General features: G+C 42.2%; 2 protein-coding genes across 4 annotated transcripts in view; both read right to left on the bottom strand.

Moving 5' to 3' along the window:
* GAS2L3 (growth arrest specific 2 like 3) overlaps positions 1–1,232 on the bottom strand; it is a 31,127-nt gene extending 29,895 nt beyond the window's left edge. The window contains exon 1 of the mRNA XM_070407942.1: positions 1,186–1,232. The gene's annotated coding sequence lies outside the window, so the exon portion shown is untranslated. The remainder of the gene's footprint in view (positions 1–1,185) is intronic.
* A 6,499-nt stretch (positions 1,233–7,731) lies between these two features.
* The window catches only part of NR1H4 (nuclear receptor subfamily 1 group H member 4), a 69,014-nt gene continuing 60,298 nt past the window's right edge, over positions 7,732–16,447 (bottom strand). For all 3 annotated transcript variants that reach the window (XM_070410897.1, XM_070410895.1, XM_070410896.1), the window contains 2 exons: positions 11,408–11,521; positions 7,732–8,923 (listed from right to left, as the gene is read on the bottom strand). In XM_070410897.1, coding sequence (XP_070266998.1) covers positions 8,685–8,923; positions 11,408–11,521 — 353 coding nt within the window. In that variant the 3' untranslated portion in view covers positions 7,732–8,684. The remainder of the gene's footprint in view (positions 8,924–11,407; positions 11,522–16,447) is intronic.

The raw sequence follows: 16,447 nt of genomic DNA, 5'->3' as shown, positions 1-16,447 counted from the left end.
GGCAAGAATTCCAATTCCTAATCATTTAAGTACAAGAGAAATGATCAGATGACAGTTCAAAAAACTGCTTATCTGGAGACAGTAGTTATTAGCACTCTCCACACAAACAAGCAAAACCCAAACTGGCTTAGACAGGGCCTGCAAAAACAAACATCTCTTCACTTAGTAACGATTCCATCTACTTCTCCACCATGCATCACAGGGGAGCACTCTAAATCCGTATGATTCAATCCCTTGGTATGAAAAGATGAGTAGTTAACCCTCCAAAACTTTCCTCCCATTTCCAAGGCGATCTACAGGCACCCCCACCCACCCATCCACCCACCCACGCAGCCTTGCAAAAAGAGGGGTGCGGGTAGGTAAGCTTCCCGCGCAGCTTCCAGTGATACCTCCCTGTTCCTTCCAGCTGAGAGATGAGGGCCTTGTAGGGACTGCGGGGGACAAATAGGGAAGGGAGTGAAGGGGAAATGACTGCATGGTTCTCTCTGCAAAGCCTGTGACTTCATCAATTCCTTCAGAGCGTGATGTGGAGGCATCAGGTGACTCTAAATGTGCTAAGCGCTGGGGAATGGGGGTGCACCCCGGGAGCCCTAAGATAGCTCCAAGCTCTGACCCCTGTTTAGCTTCTAAAGCAGAAGCGGTAGTGGCTCTCCCTGCCGGGCTGGCTCCAAGATTGAGCTTCGACCTATGAACCAGAAGGTCACGGTTGGATTCCCAGTCAGGGCACAAGCCCAGGTGGCCCGCTCCATCCCCGGTGTGGGGCGTACAGGAGGCAGCCGGCCAGTGATTCTTTCTCGTCGTGAATGTTTCTATCCCTTCTCCCTCTCCCTTCCTCTCTGAAATCAATAAAAATATGCATATATTTTTAAAAGTGGCAGCTGCTCGGTACCTCTTCCTCACACTAGCACACCTGTTGGCCCTCGCACCGCACCAAAGAAGACAGGTAAAGGCAGGGCTAACGTCACCTTGACGGCGCCAGGAGCCAATCCGAGCACGCGACTCCCGCAGCCGGCCAATCGCAGAGCGTCTTGGCTTCCCAGTTTAGGGGTCGCATCCTACCCGCCGCTGGGACTACTAGGCTGAGCGCGGGGGATATCTCGAGCCCGTAGGCTGAGGCCCGGCAGCCCCGAGCGGGGCGAGTTCAAGTTCGCGCGGAAAAGAGAAGGCGAACAGGGACATACTCACCAGCACCGCCGCAGGAGGGTCACTGCACGCAGCGGGGCGACATCTCGGCTCAATCAGTGCGGCGCCGGCACGCCCCTGACCAACCGCCGCCGCCGCCTGTTTCGAAGGGACCAATCAGAGGGCGGGACGTGGGCGTGGCTGCAGGCCCCGCCCCCAGAGCCCCGGGAGCACGAGACTTGCGCGCGCCTCTGAGTCCGCAGGGGGCGTTTGGAGGCTGGCGACCTCAGCGTCCACGCCTCTCTTTCGCCCGAAGGACTGGTTGGGTTTGCAGCACAAGCCCCCCCCCCATCTGGCCCCTCGGCGAAGGCAGCAGCCCCGCCCACTCGTCCCCATAGGCAGGAGGGTTGAATCAGCCTCCCATCCTGGAATGTCTCCCCGATTGTTGAGGGCGTGGTCCCGAGTTTCCTCCGGATCAGCGAAGAGCCCCTCCCACCCTTAACTCAACTCCGGATCTGGCTGCACCGAGGGCGCCTTGCTTTCCGGAGAGGAACTGTCACCCGGCAGGAATGGGCGTCCCAGTAGAAACCTTTCAGAGAGAGGCCCCTCTTCTCCCACGGGGAAGGGTGGCAGATGAAGGGAAGGAATCCTGTAACTCAGGCCACAAGCAAAATCAAAAAGGGGATGTCGCCACTTCTTCAGAAAACGCAAGAGCAGGGGGAGAAAAATTAAGCTCAACCCAATGAGATATGCTTACTAGCTCTGAGGGGTGACTTAAAGCAGAGATTGGACTTAATGGAACAATAGATAGATCTGTCATAACTGTAAATGTGGCTTGTTGATTGCCCAAAAAGAAAAAAGCCAAAAAAAAAAAAAGCAATGGACAAAAACCTGGAGTCCTGGCACGTCTCTGCTTGTTAGTTCAATTTTGTCAAGTCCTGTCACCTCTCTGGGACTCCATTTCCCCGTCTGCAAAGCGTGGGGATTGACCTGGAATGGTGGTCTCTCACGCGAGCATGTATTCATTCACTTGTCAATAACAATGAGGAAGTGACTAAAATGAAGAAGATAGTTCTGCTTTCAAAGCGCTCAGTGGAAGTCTGGAGGTCTGTGAAGAGAGGAACCCCTAACAACCGTGGAGGGGACGGTCAGAGGTTTGAAAGAAGTTGAATTTTGCAGGATGGACAGGAATCTGCCAAGAGGAAGGATAATTGGGAGTAAGGAGTGCTTTCCAGGCAGAACAACAAGGTTCCAGAGATGAGAGGTCCAGGATGTCCTGGGAATAGTCATCATGAATGACTAAAGTTTGGGTGTCAGGAAGACAGATGAGGCTGGAGGAGTAGGCACAGATGAAAGTCCCAGTAAGTGCTAAGGAGTTTAGATTCTTTCTTATAGGCAAGTGGAATTGATTATAAGGAGCGACTGGTAGGAACAGGTTTGTGTTTTAGAAAAAAAAAATCATTTTCAAGGGTTTTTGAAGAAAGGAGTAAGACCAGCAGCAATTCTAAAAATTAAAAGATGACAGTTACCTAAACTAGCTCAGAAGGGATGGTGAGGAAGAAGTGTCTGGAGAAACCGAAGAGGCTGACATGTCAGTACTTGGTTACCAGGTGACAGTGATACCCGTCTGAGGAATACAGAGAAAACAACTTTGAGGGAAGAAGAATGCATTTTGCTTTGGGGTGTGTTCAGTTTCAAGTATAGAGGAACATGTAGGTAGAGATATTCAGAAGCTATTTGGAGGGTTAGGTCTGCAGCTGATTGGATTGATTTGTGCAAGAGATACACATTTGAGAAATCAATCCAGCAAATACTATTTGAGCACTTGTTCTTCACCAGACTCACCCTAAGCACAGGGGTCCTGCTCTCACAGAGCTTATCTTTTGGGGTGGGTGGGTGAAGATGGTCATCAAAGGTTGACATATAAGTTTTAATTGAACCTGATGCCCAACAGTTGTCCCAGAGCACTTTGCTGTTCATGACTATCTAAAAATTGATAGATCCATTTTTACAGGACTGTTGTTCAAATCAACCTGTTTTATAGTGTTTCTATTTAAAACCTTCCTCTCTGAAATCAATAAAAATATATGTGTGGGGTTTTTTTAAGTAAGTATATCTATATATATAAAAGGCTAATATGCAGTGTCCCCTCAGGAGCTCGACTGGGAGACTGGGAGTTCGATCACTCGCTATGATGTGTGCTGACCACCAGGGAGGGGGGGCACAGAAGGAAGGGAGGTCCTGGCCGGCAGCCGGAAGGCCCCAATTGGCCCTGATAGCTGGCCAGGCCTAGGAACCCTACCCATGCACGAAATTTGTGCACTGGGCCTCTAGTTTTGTTATATAGATCTTGTTGGATGAGTCATTAGTTAACAGATTCTTTATTGTTTCTTACATGCAAATAATGTGCCTAAACATTTGAAACTATGCTATATGAGGTATATACATAAATATTCTCTTTCTGTGGTGTCTTATTCTCTCTCTCTCTCTCTCTTTCTCTCTCTCTCTCTCTCTCTCTCTTTCTCTCTCTCACACACACACACACACACACACACACACCACTTAATATTTCTAAACCATTTACTGAAACTTTGGCAGCCGTATATTTTATGGTTGCTTCCTTTTTATTCTCATTGTTTGTTTTTTTGATAACTTTTCTTCCTTATACAGATATAAGATACTAGAGGCCCAATGCACAAAATTTGTACAAGAGTAGGCCTTCCTTCCCCAGCTGCTGGCACCGGCTTTTCTCTGGCACCTGGGACCCAGGTTTCCCTTGCAGCCCTAGCTTAGTCTGGAAGGACATGCAGAAGGACGTCTGGTCTAATTAGCATATTATGCTTTTATTATTATAGATTATGTTGGAAAGTGAATCCATAGCCAGTATATGCAAGTTGCTTCTTTCTAAGCCCATCTTCTTCTCATTAAATGTGGGGATTGGGTGAGGAGTTCTTTGATTGTTGTTGCTTTTCATATCTTATAAAAAAGAAAAACTGTTCTTCTTGTTGCTTTCCCAACCTCACTTTTACATTAATTCCCAGTTAGTAACCCACTCCCTATGTGCATTCACCATCTTACCTACCTTGATTTAAACACTGCAATTAGTAATTGAAGGCTCCACTTAATGAGCTTGCAATCTACTTTCATGTGTAGATTTTCTAATTGGTGGTTAGGTTAATAACCATATTTCAGAGATTCTCACTTTACTTGAAATTGACATAGTTGTCGTAACATGCAGAATGAGCTTTGCAGTTTGCTTCCATCAAATGACAAAGTCTATCAGTTCTGTCTTTCCCAGAATTGTGAAGATGTACCCCACTTTAATAAGTATTGGGCTTGGAAATCTACATTTTAAGTTATTACATTAGGAATAATAATTCATCTGACTAAACCTCTCTACAGAATACAGTAGAGACTCTCTCATATACCCTGTGGATATTGAAATATGATTTGGCTCTTTCACAGCCCTACAGGAATGCTCCATTGTTTAAAATATACCATAGCTGGAGATTTTTTATTTTTGCTGTTGGTTTATTAGTTGTTTTGTTCTGCCTTTTGTGGTTTCTGTTGCTGTTTTTAATGCTTTTACAGTACTGAATGTCAATCTATGGATTGTGCATTGGGTAATATACTAGATGAAGTTTGGGGGCAATAGAAATCTTGATTAATGCACAATTAAGCTACTCATTCAGCAGATAATCTACTGAGAACCAGCTACATTAAAAACAATACTAAGCTCTATCTTAAAAGAATGTTACCAATTTACATTGACAAATATAAATAAGTAATTCAATTATATACAATTTTATGTAACCATTGTTATTAATACTAAAATATTAGGTATGTGGTGGGTTGAATAGTACCCCCTCCAAAATTCATGTTCACTTGGAACTTCAGAATGTGACCTTATTGGGAAATAAGATCTTTGCAGATATAATTAAAGGATTGAGATGAGATCATATTGGACTAAGGTGGGCCCTAAATCCAACAAGAGTGTCCCTTTATGAGATAAGAATTTTTTAGTTATATATGATAGGAAAAAGTTCTCAAATTCACTTATGGAAAAGGGGAATAATTGGCTCATGTAATTGAAATCCCTGAATAGAACTCTCTAGCTTTAGGCAAAGCTCAACCTAAGATTTCGAATCATGTAACCAGAACGCAGCCTCAAATGGCTCTGCTGTTTATATTGGCTTTATGCTCAGATTTCCTCTGATTACAAAGATGGCTTCCAGCAGTTCAAGTTCTACATTCTCTTAGGTTCAAGTCTAACCAAAAAATGTGAGGTACTTCAAAAAGAGGACATTTAACACAGGAACTTGGTTTCAGAAGAGATGAAAGAACTGAGACAATAAACAGGAGCAGATGAGACAACCCAGAGATGAGCAACATGAGGAAGCCACTACACTTCTAGAGGTTAGCAATCCAGAAGGCTGCGGCATCAGCAATAGGGTAGGGCTTGCCCAAAAGAAGAGTCAGTCATTACCAGAGATGCCATGTGGGACAGAGAGAGCGAGGATACCCTGGGTTTTCCCTTTCTGTCCTTTAATCTCCCACCAATTCCCTCCATTGACTGAACCTAACCACACCTAGCTGACAGGGACCCTATAAAATGCAGGCAGGGTTAGCCCTCCTCCCACCCCAATACAAGCAGAGGGAAGGGGAGGAATGATCTGGATACAAATAGGATATATTATTTAGCATTTTGCTGTGATAATGCTATATAATAAACTACTCCCAACTCTCAGTGGCTTATAATAATAAACATTGATTGTTCTTGCTTGTGGATCTGCAAGTTAGCTCACAGTGGAGGGGAAGGGCACGGCTTTAAGCTGTATGCTGGGTTTAGGTCTCTTCCTTCTGTCTCTCATTCTGGGACTTGCATTCATCCAGGGCATCCTCTTCTCGTGGCAGATGGCAAAGTGCAAGACCACAGGTAGAAACATGTGATGTCCTTGAGGTCTCAGTTCAGAACTGGCATACTGTCCCTTCCACCCACATTCCACAGCCCAAAGCAAGTCACATGGACAAGCCCAACATCTATGGGCTGGGACCAATATGCTGCTTACTCTTATGAGAGGCAGCACAAATCACCAGGCAAAGGCGCCCGAGGCATGTAATTCCACTGCAGGAAACGAGTAAAGAATTTGGAACAATAAGACAACACACACAAATAAATGATCAATACTGCCTACCTCCTACATATACTCCAAGCAAAATATCTCATTTGCTCTGAATGGGTCACCTGCCCAATCCTAAACCATTCACTATGACTTGAGATGTGTGATACTCTGATTGGTTATACCTGAGTCAGATTTCCAGTTCTGAAGCTGCAGTAGAATCACTAGGACAAGGAAAGGGAGTGGTTTCCCTGAGGAAATCAGAGTACTATTTTTTTTAAAATATATATGTATACATGTTTTTAATGTATTTTTATTGATCATTAATGATTGACCACTATCTGTGGGCTCCTCTCCCCTCCCCAAGAGGTCTGGGATGGGGCTGAAAGTACTAGCCCTCTAATAACACAGTTGGTTCCTCTGGTAGTCAGCTCCCATCCAAAAGCAGGTAGAGTTCCACAAACAGTTATCCTATTAGCATAAACACAGATATAGTCAAAAAGAGCTTGTTATGAATAATGAAAGATGCTCCTACCCACTTAGGAAATTCCAAGGGTTTTAGATGCTCCATGTCAGAAACTGGGGGCAAAGACCAAAAATATATTTCTTATTGTATCACAATAGGTTTTCCCCATGACAAGCATTATTATTTGCTCTTATAAGGTCTTGACCGCTTGAATAAACCCAGACGAATAGGATCAACTCCTTACTCTGTATGTCCACAGTAGCCCTTCAGCTCCAGCTCATTTCCCACCACTTTCCCCACAGATGCCTTGTGATCTGGACACCACACTCAGTTCCCCAAGTGGGATCTACTCCTTCAGGCATTCCAGAAGTTTAATTCTCTGTTTTAAATGTCCTTTCTCCCCTGGTGGGCTTCTTGCAACTTCCCACTTACTCTTCGCTCATCAGCTAAACCCCCTTAGATGGCAGGTGCTGATGCCTTCATTTTATAATGGTAAGACTGAGGCTTAGAAAGGGACTGTGCACCTTATCTCTCCCTCTCCTAGATTACTTGTGGTCTTTTAACATCTGGACAACTCCCCGCCTCCCTCCTTTTGCTCCTGCTCCTCCCCCCCACCCCTCTTTTCACTTTACCCTTCCCTCTTACTTTGACCCATGCAAGACCTGGCCATCCTTCAAAGCCCAGGGAAGCGCCACCTCTTCCAGGTGACTTTCCCAGTTGAGTCCATACAACACTCCTCTGTGCTTCTTTGTAAGCCCCTCCAGGCAATCCCTGTGTCTTAATCATCTTTGGACTCCCCCATGGAGTTCAGCGAAAGAATCTTGTACTTAGTGGGGATTCAAGTTGTTGTTGTTGTAGCAGATGGAACCCAACTGATGGAACCCCAACTCACTCCCTTTTCCACTGACCGGCTATTTTTAGGACGTCAGGGTCGCCCTAGTATTGTAATACAAAAAGAAAACCCTTTCTTGCTAAGCAAGCTCCATTTTGGCTGACTTCAGGAGAAAGGGAGATATAAACCCATTACTTATAGAAGGTGTTTTATTGTATTCACCAAAGGATAATGCGAGGGAGAATGCAACAGTATAACAATGAAGGAAGGAAATGAACTAATTCCTGCTTTGGGGGGAAGTATACAATAGCTGTGCACCAGGCTGAAGGAGTGTTTTTCAAAAGCAAACAAAACAAAATGATTAATTATATGCACTGAAACCCACAATGAGCACTTTCAATAGAGAAAAGGGCTGTCCCATCACTGGAGCTCTCTGCATACTCTGAATTTGTAAATGCTGCCTCAAGACTCGACTACGGGAAGTAGTCCCCCTAAAAGCATAACTAATATGCTTGGGGAATATTTTATATGATAATCATTAACTTTTCTGCATGTTATTCTCTTTGAACTTCAAAGAAAATGAAATGATCAGAGGTCTAGTACTAATAAATGAATATTCACCAGGGCTTCACCAGGGATGAAAAAATGTAGCATTAGTATTGTGAGAGCTTATCCTTTTGTAGTTTACCCCCTTGGGCTCAATAGGATGTCATTCATCTTTTAAAGAAATAAGAGTTTGTGTATTTTTTCAATTTCTGTTCTCAAATAAAAGCCTGTTGCCATTATATTCAGTTTATTGCCAAAAGTGCACACAACTGTTTAATAAAATATATGCAATAAGGGCAGATGAAGAGCAAACTGAGATTTTTCCCTATTTCAACAAATAGAATTGAAGTAACGATTTAGTTAGGCAAACAGGGCATGCCAATTAGAAGAAAAGATTCCCTGAAGCCGTGTAAAATACAAGTAGAGAAAGTCATTCTACCTAGCCCCGTATTTACAATTGTGGAAGTTATATAATTACTGCATAAATATTCGTCAAAATTCTTGTGTGAAACCAGGCACAAATGAAATGAAGGAAAAGTTTCACATCGGCTTTATGATAGGAGGAAAACAGAGGGCCGGCCCCGCCCCTGGGTGCTCCTCACTGCACATCCCAGATTTCGCAGAGAAGCGGCGTGAACTTGTGGTCATTGACGCGCCAGGACATCAGCATCTCCGCGTGGTGGTGGTTGAATGTCCGCAACTCCGTCAGGCGGCCCAGGAGACAGGCGAAATGCTGGGGGTTCTCAGGCTGATGGATCTTGCACAGCTTCTGCAGCACGTCAAGCAGAGGTTCCTGAAGCTTCTCCACGGCCTCTCTGTCCTTTATGTATTGTCTGTCTGTTTTGAAGTTTAACATAAAACAACAAAGTTTAAAAGTGGAAGGTTTGCCCTAACCGGTTTGGCTCTGTGGATAGAGCATCGGCCTGTGGACTGAAGGGTCCCAGGTTCGATTCCAGTCAAGGGCATGTACCTTGGTTGCGGGCACATCCCCAGTAGGAGGTGTGCAGGAGGCAGCTGATTGATGTTTCTCTCTCATCGATATTTCTAACTCTCTATCCCTCTCCCCTCCTCTCTGTAAAAAAATCAATAAAATATTTTTAAAAATAAATAAAATTAAAAAGTGGAAGGTTTGGCATAATTATATTAAGGCTAACCTTTAGAATATATATATGAAAGGAGAGAGAGAGATAGAAACATCAATGATGAGAGAGAATCATTTAGCGGCTGCCTCCTGCGTGTCCCACACTGGGGATCAAGCCTGCAATCCGGACATGTGCCCTGACCAGGAATCGAACTGTGACCTCTTGGTTCCTAGGCGACACTCAACCTCTGAGCCATGCCGGCCAGGGAAGGCTAATCTTTTTGAAGTGTAACTCACACATGTTGTACAGTTGAAATGTACAAATGAAGTGTTCAACTTGATGAATTTTCACACACTCACTTACATGTACTCATATAATCACAACTATATCAAGATGTAGAACATTTACAGGCCTCCCTAAATTCCCCTTTCAATTAATGCCCCCAAAGTAGCATGTATGGTGAGCATAAGTATCATTTCTGGTGGGCATAACCCAAGGACTGGAACTTGGGATGTAGGGTTTATACATGTAACATTTTAGTAGATACTGCCAAAATGTTTTTCTTCTTGCCCAGCCAATGTAGCTTAGTGGCTGGACATCAACCTATGAACCAGGAGGTCACGGTTCAATTCCTTGTCAGGGAACATGCCCGTGTTGTGGGCTCATTCACCAGTATGGGGTATGCAGGAGGCAGCTGATCAATGATTCTCTCTCATCATTGATATTTCTATCTCTCTCCCTCTCCCTTTCTCTCTGAAATCAATAAAAAATATAAATCAATAAAAGAAGAAATGTTTTTCTTCTTTTTAATTATAATTTGTTATGGTACAACAAAGTAACAACTAGCTTCTGACTTAATTAATATCATATATAAAATGGTTTCAGGCCACAAATTATGAATGTGGCATCACTTACTCCCAAATAAATAAGCAAAAAATAGAAAAATACATATACAGAGGTATTCATTTCAACATTGTTTAGAACAACAAAAAATTGGAAGTATTCTGAATGTCCAAACATATGGCAAAAATTAAGTAAATTATTGGTCATTGATTCAATGGAATACGATGCATGCATTACAATAAACCTTTCCGGTATAATTTTTTTTAATGACATAGGGAAAGATGTTTGAAGAAAAGTACTTTAAAACAAGACATTATGGTGTGGCTCCATTGGTTGGAGTGTCATCCCATGCACCTAAAGGTTGTGGGGGTCTGTGTGGGAGGCAACTGATCAATGTTTCTCTCATATATCAATGTCTCTCTCTCTTTTCTCTCTTTCTCTCTCTCTCTCTCTCTCTCTCTCTCTCTCTCTCTCTCTCTCTTTCTCTCTCTCTTTCTCTCTTTCCCCCACTTCCCCTATCTCTAAAAATCTGTAAAACACACACCCAGGTGAGGATTAAAAAATAAAATAGCCCAGCTGGTATGGCTCAGTGGCTGAGTGCCAATCCATGAACCAAGAAGTCACTGGTTCAATTCCCCATCAGGGCACATGCTCAGGGAGCAGGCTCCATCCCCAGTGGGGGGAGGAGGGGGCCTTGCAGAAAGCAGCTGATCAATGATGTTTCTCTCTTATCAATGTTTCTATCTATCTCTCTCTCTCCCTCTCTCTCTAAAAACCTATTAAAACATATATTTTTTTAAGAACTAAGATAGATGTGACATGGGCTAAAAATAAATGAATAAAATAAAATTTAAAAGACAGTATGCTTTCTATTATGTTAAAAAGTATGTACATAATTTCATTTAGGCTCCTGTTTAATAACCCTTGAAAAAAGCCTTACTTGACCACTAGTTAAAATAACATTCTACTGCCACTTTCTCTCCTTATAGTCTCATCTTTATATTTTTGTAGCACTTGCCACCTCAATAATCACTACAAATTATTTTTATTTGTTTCTTCATTTGTTGTTTTTCTTACCCTACTAGAATGTAGTGAGCTCCATGCAGCTGTGGCCTGCCTGTTTCTTTATTTCTACATTCCCCAATGTTTAGAACCATGTTTAGCATATAGTAGGTATTAAAAATGCATTTACTGAATGAAAGTGAAGTTTAGAAGAAAGGCTGAGAAGAAATACACTGAAATGTTAACATGATTCAATTTGAAGCAGTGGGATTATAGGCCTTTTTATTTTTTTTCTGTCTCTGTGTTTCTCAGATTTTCTTTAATAAACATTATTATGATTATACTGGAAAAATGAACAAATAGCATAAAAATGAAAATCTAACATCAAAATTACCTGGAGAGAGAATAACAATTGCTGTAAGCAGAGCATACTCTTCTTGAGTCATTTTCAATTCTGCCACACTTTTGTAAAAACTAAACATTGGCGTTATGTATTCATCAGAAATACCTGTGGGGGAAATGTGAAAAATTGCAGAGGCATGGTAAATTTGCTGAATAACTGAAATTGTAAAATTAAAAACACATCACATATACACACACATATGTGAATATTTGCACCCATATCCGCACGTTTAAATAATGTCAATAGATATTATATGTTCCAGCCAAAGGCCGGGCAAAGGTCAGCTAACAAAATCCTCAAAATAAGAATAAATCAATGATTGGTGAGTCTTTAATTTTGGTAGTGCCTTTGTTTTAGTCACTACTGTCTGACAATAAATGATAACGTCCCTGACTTGCCAAAAGAATCTTCTAACGTCACCCATTTTCCAGATGGGGTTTGCTCATCTTTTTCATATTAATATCTATAATCAAGGCATAGATAGCATCTTAAATAACCGCCCCCCAATTATTGTTCTTCAGCCCAGAAGTGTAAACAGCTTCACTTAATCATGTTTAGAGTTCTTATCAGAGGCCTGATATCTCTCTGAATTACCAAACCTGTTCATCCATCACCTACTAGGCATTGGAGCTTGGCTGTTCTCTGCAAACTCCACATGTCCAAGATTAAGACACCATGAACAAGATGAAACTCTTCCCCTTCCTGCAAACCCAGCTCATTCCTACTGTTCCCACTCTCAGTGATTGCTACCCTCACCACCCTGAAGCCCCACCTGACACTGAGATTCAGCCTCCCTCTCACATGGTCAGGGCCAACTCCTGTGGTTAGACCTGCTAACTCTCACTGAGCGGCTCCCTCCCCTCTCCACTGCACCTGGAATTAACTTAGTTTAAGTCTTGATCCTCTTCATCTGGAGCACTGCAATGGCCGCCTCACTGGTCTTCCTGTCTTCAGTTTAGTCCCCTTCTACCCATCTCAGAATTACCTTTCCAAAATTCAAATCACACCCTGACTCCCCACTTCCTACAAACCTTCAAAAATTCTCCATGGCTTTTGGCATAAATGTTCTCCTTTTTTACATAGGAAACTCCAGGACCTGTCCCCTGCCTACCCCACCACCCACTGCTCGCCCACATGAGAATCATAGGAATTCACAATTATTTAGTGCACTGTTCCAAACATTTCTTATGCTATAGCTCATTTAATCTTTCTAACATACCATGAGATAGGTACAGATAGGTTATATAACTTGCCCAAAGACACAGCTGGTGAGAGCCAGGATTCAACCAAAACTTGCAGGCTACAGTGTCCTGGCTCGTAGCTGTAACTAAGCTGCACAACCTCCCCATTATATCTCACGGCCTTTGCTCCAGCCATTGCAGTTCCTAAACAGTTCCCATCACCCAGTTTTTTAAAAATTGATCCTCACCTGAGGATATGTTTTTGTTGAATTTTTAGAGAGAGGAAGGGAGAGAGCAAGAGCAAGAGCAAGAGAGAAACATCACTGTGGGAAAAACATTGATAGGTTGCCTCCCACACTTGCCCTGACTGGGGATCGACCCACAACCCAGATACGTGCCCTTCCCTGGAATCAAATGCAGAACCTTTTGGTGTATGGGACGACACTTGAATCAACTGACCACCTGGCCAGGGCACATTACCCAGGTTTTATACATGTTGTTCTCTCTACTTGAAATATCCTCCTTCTTTCTTTATCTAGCTTGCCCCACTTTGTAAGTTAAGGCTCCTTTGTGTTACTTCCTCCACTGATTCAACAAATACTAGTTTGGTGCCTGTTCTGGGCACAGATCCACTCCAGAAGAGCTTTGACAGCGGAATGTGGAGACAGGGAAAAATAAGACTATGATGTGGCCTATGGATGAACTGAGAGGAGGAACATGAGTTCCCAGGATTGGGCCACACTAGGCCGCTCTATTCCATCCCACACCAGACCTAAAACCATAGAGCTTTGGAGAGGCAAGCCAGGACAAAACTGGATTCCAGTTTCTAGAACATATAAGTATCATCTGATACTACACTTCACAGAATCAGAAAGTCTAACTCCTCACCTCTAGAAGAATCTAAAGAAGCATCACAAACCAAATCCTTGGTCTTTCTCTCTTTAGTCAAAATACCATGCTTTTCTCCCCTTTGACTTTTGATTCTTGAAACGATTCCCATGGGTTCTCTTAATAATAGTGTTGTGGAGAACCTTGGGGATTGCATCCTGTGGAAGACTGCCCTCTAGCCAGCTGTTTCCGGTTAACTGAATGTCCAGGACCAAACTTGATATAACTTAAAATGCAGAGGGTTGGCCGAACCGGTTTGGCTCAGTGGATAGAGCGTCGGCCTGCGGACTGAAGGGTCCCAGGTTCGATTCCGGTCAAGGGCATGTACCTTGGTTGCGGGCACATCCCCAGTGGGGGGCGTGCAAGAGGCAGCTGATCGATCTCTCTCATTGATGTTTCTGGCTCTCTGTCCCTCTCCCTTCTTCTCTGTGAAAAATCAATAAAATATTTAAAAAAAAAAAATGCAGAGGGTTGGAGTGTGAGAGAGCCTGGGAGTATCAGTCCTGGCTTCCAACAAACAGTGGTTAAGAGGTAGTAACCAGTTCTGAGTTTGAAATCTGACCTATGACTTGGTCTTAGGCACATTACTTGAACTCTTTAAGCCTCAGTTTCCTCATCTGTGAAGTGTGAATTATAACAATAGTAGCATATGAGATAATATATGTAGAGTGCCTGGCTAAGAGTAAAACCTGCATAAATATTACAGCCAATAATTATTATAAGAGCTATTATTACTGTTATTCAGGAGAATTGGATGAATGCATTAGTTCCATCTTAGTATCAATTCATCGTAATCTTAGGTTAAGCTCATATACCTTTGTGTATGCAAAGCTGTGTGTGTTTTTTTGTTGTTTTGTTTTTAATAATTCTGTATTGTTGAAAGTATTACATATGTCCCCCTTTTTTCTCTCATTGACCCCCTCCAGTTCGCCCCCACCCCCCACCCTCCATCCCAGGCCCTCACCACCCCATTGTCTGTGTCCATGTACCATGCATATATGCATACAAGGTCCTTGGTTGATTACCTCTCACCCACCCACCCTCCCCCGCCTTAAGGCAAAGCTATGTTTTTGTTTTGCTTTTATAGTCTGCTGTTTCCTAGGGATGAAAACAAATTGGCTGATCAGTGATTTGCTTCAGCATTTTTCTAGATAGTAAATTTTCTTGGTAGGGTTGTCCTTTTACACCTTCAAACAATGTCAGTCTTTGGCACTTGGGGACAACACCTATTAGTTGTGGTTATCTAAAATAGTAACTCATGACTGTGCCATTATTTTACATAGTCCATGAAAATTTGGGAGTAATATTAAAGGCAGCTGATTTTAAAATATTTAATTTTTAAAAATTGTCTTTGACTACCTAATTTTTTATTTTATTTGTCTTTCCAAATCCCCACTTACTTTCCAAACATGTTACCTCTGTCACAGTGTAACAGAATCTAATTGAAGTTGATAATTTTAGAAAAATAGGTTAAAATATTTATTACGATTTCTCACCTGGTACATGTTTTAAAGGAAAAAAGTGAACATAGAGAAGATGTAGAAAAACATAATAGAAGGGTTTTAAAAAATTATTTTCCTACAGGATGGATCAAATAAAAATCTGCTTTTGAATTAGAATCAATAATCAGAATTAAGCCCTGGCTGGGTAGCTCAGTTGGTTAGTGTCGTCCCAATATGCCAAGGTTGTGGGTTTGTTCCCTGGGCAGGGCACATTTGAGAATCAACCAATGAATGCATTAATAAGTGGAACAACAAATCGATGTCTCCCCCGCCCCCTTACTCTCTCTCTCTAAAATAAATAAAATAAATAAAATATAATCAGAATTAACCACAACAGCATGAACAAAGAAGTGTTTTAAGTCTCTATGAACAGCAATTTCTGACGTAAAAATGTAATAATAACATCTTCCTGAAGGGGCAGTCTTTTCCCATTTTCCTGCTTCCTCCTTCCTGGAGACTTGCTTAAGGTTTGCTTCAATTGGGCTCTTTATGCCCAATTTGCTGATTTTTGGTCACAAGGGGGCACTATTTTCTAACTTAAACATAAAGACTACTACGAAAAGTCCAAAGTTGTGAAAAACCATTTATATTTCTATTCCTCTGTTTCTTCTTTTCCTTTTTTTATCCAATGTTTTCTTGTTTCATTTTTATTTTTAAAAAAGAGGTCTGTGATTGATATATTAACTGGTCAATGATAAGAAATATTCTTTGAAAGAATAACTATTTGATAGAATCAACACTATGCTGTTGTAAGTTATTTTAAATGTAATTGTCTTTTATTTCCTAATTAACTTTCTAGTTTTCATTGGAGATAAAAATAGAGCAGAGGTAGGTGTGTGTGTGTGTGTGTGTTTGTGTGTGTGTGTGTGTGTGTGTTTGCACAAATGTGCATTTTATACAAGGGATCCTTGTTAGGCTAGGATGCCCCATCCAGGTTTCAAGGTCAAATGCAAATTTTGTTCTCTCTCAGGAGATTCCTCTGTCACCGTGTATCAGAATTAGTTGCTCCCTTCTCTATGTTCAATTCTATTGCACTTGTCACAACTCATTTCTTTCCATCCCATTAGAATGTGAAATACCATATAAATGTTATGAGAGTAGGAACCAACTATTCTCAGTGCCTGGCACACTGCCTGGCCAGTAAAGCGTGCTCCACAGATGCTTCTTGTTCATCTCTGTATCCTTAGTAACCAGTGTGCTGCTGAGACATGGCAGGAGATTAATAAATGCATATTAAATTAGGCAATATTACATTTTGCTAGTTCTTATGATGAAGGTGACATAGTTATGAGATGTGATGGGGGAAAGGATGCTATTAAGACAATGGAAACATTCTCATGATGCTAAGAGAATGGACTCTAGCCTACAGCTAACTTGTACTCAGAGTCATTTGTGCCACAGTGTTGGTCTTAGTAAAAGCCTGCCAACAGCTCTAGCTGGTTTGGCTCACTGGATAGAGC

Source organism: Myotis yumanensis, unplaced genomic scaffold, assembly GCF_028538775.1.
Source record: "Myotis yumanensis isolate MYYU_CA2020_CCGP unplaced genomic scaffold, mMyoYum1.0.hap1 SCAF_3, whole genome shotgun sequence".
NCBI lineage: Eukaryota > Metazoa > Chordata > Mammalia > Chiroptera > Vespertilionidae > Myotis > Myotis yumanensis.
This window is presented reverse-complemented; position numbering and strand designations above follow the sequence as displayed.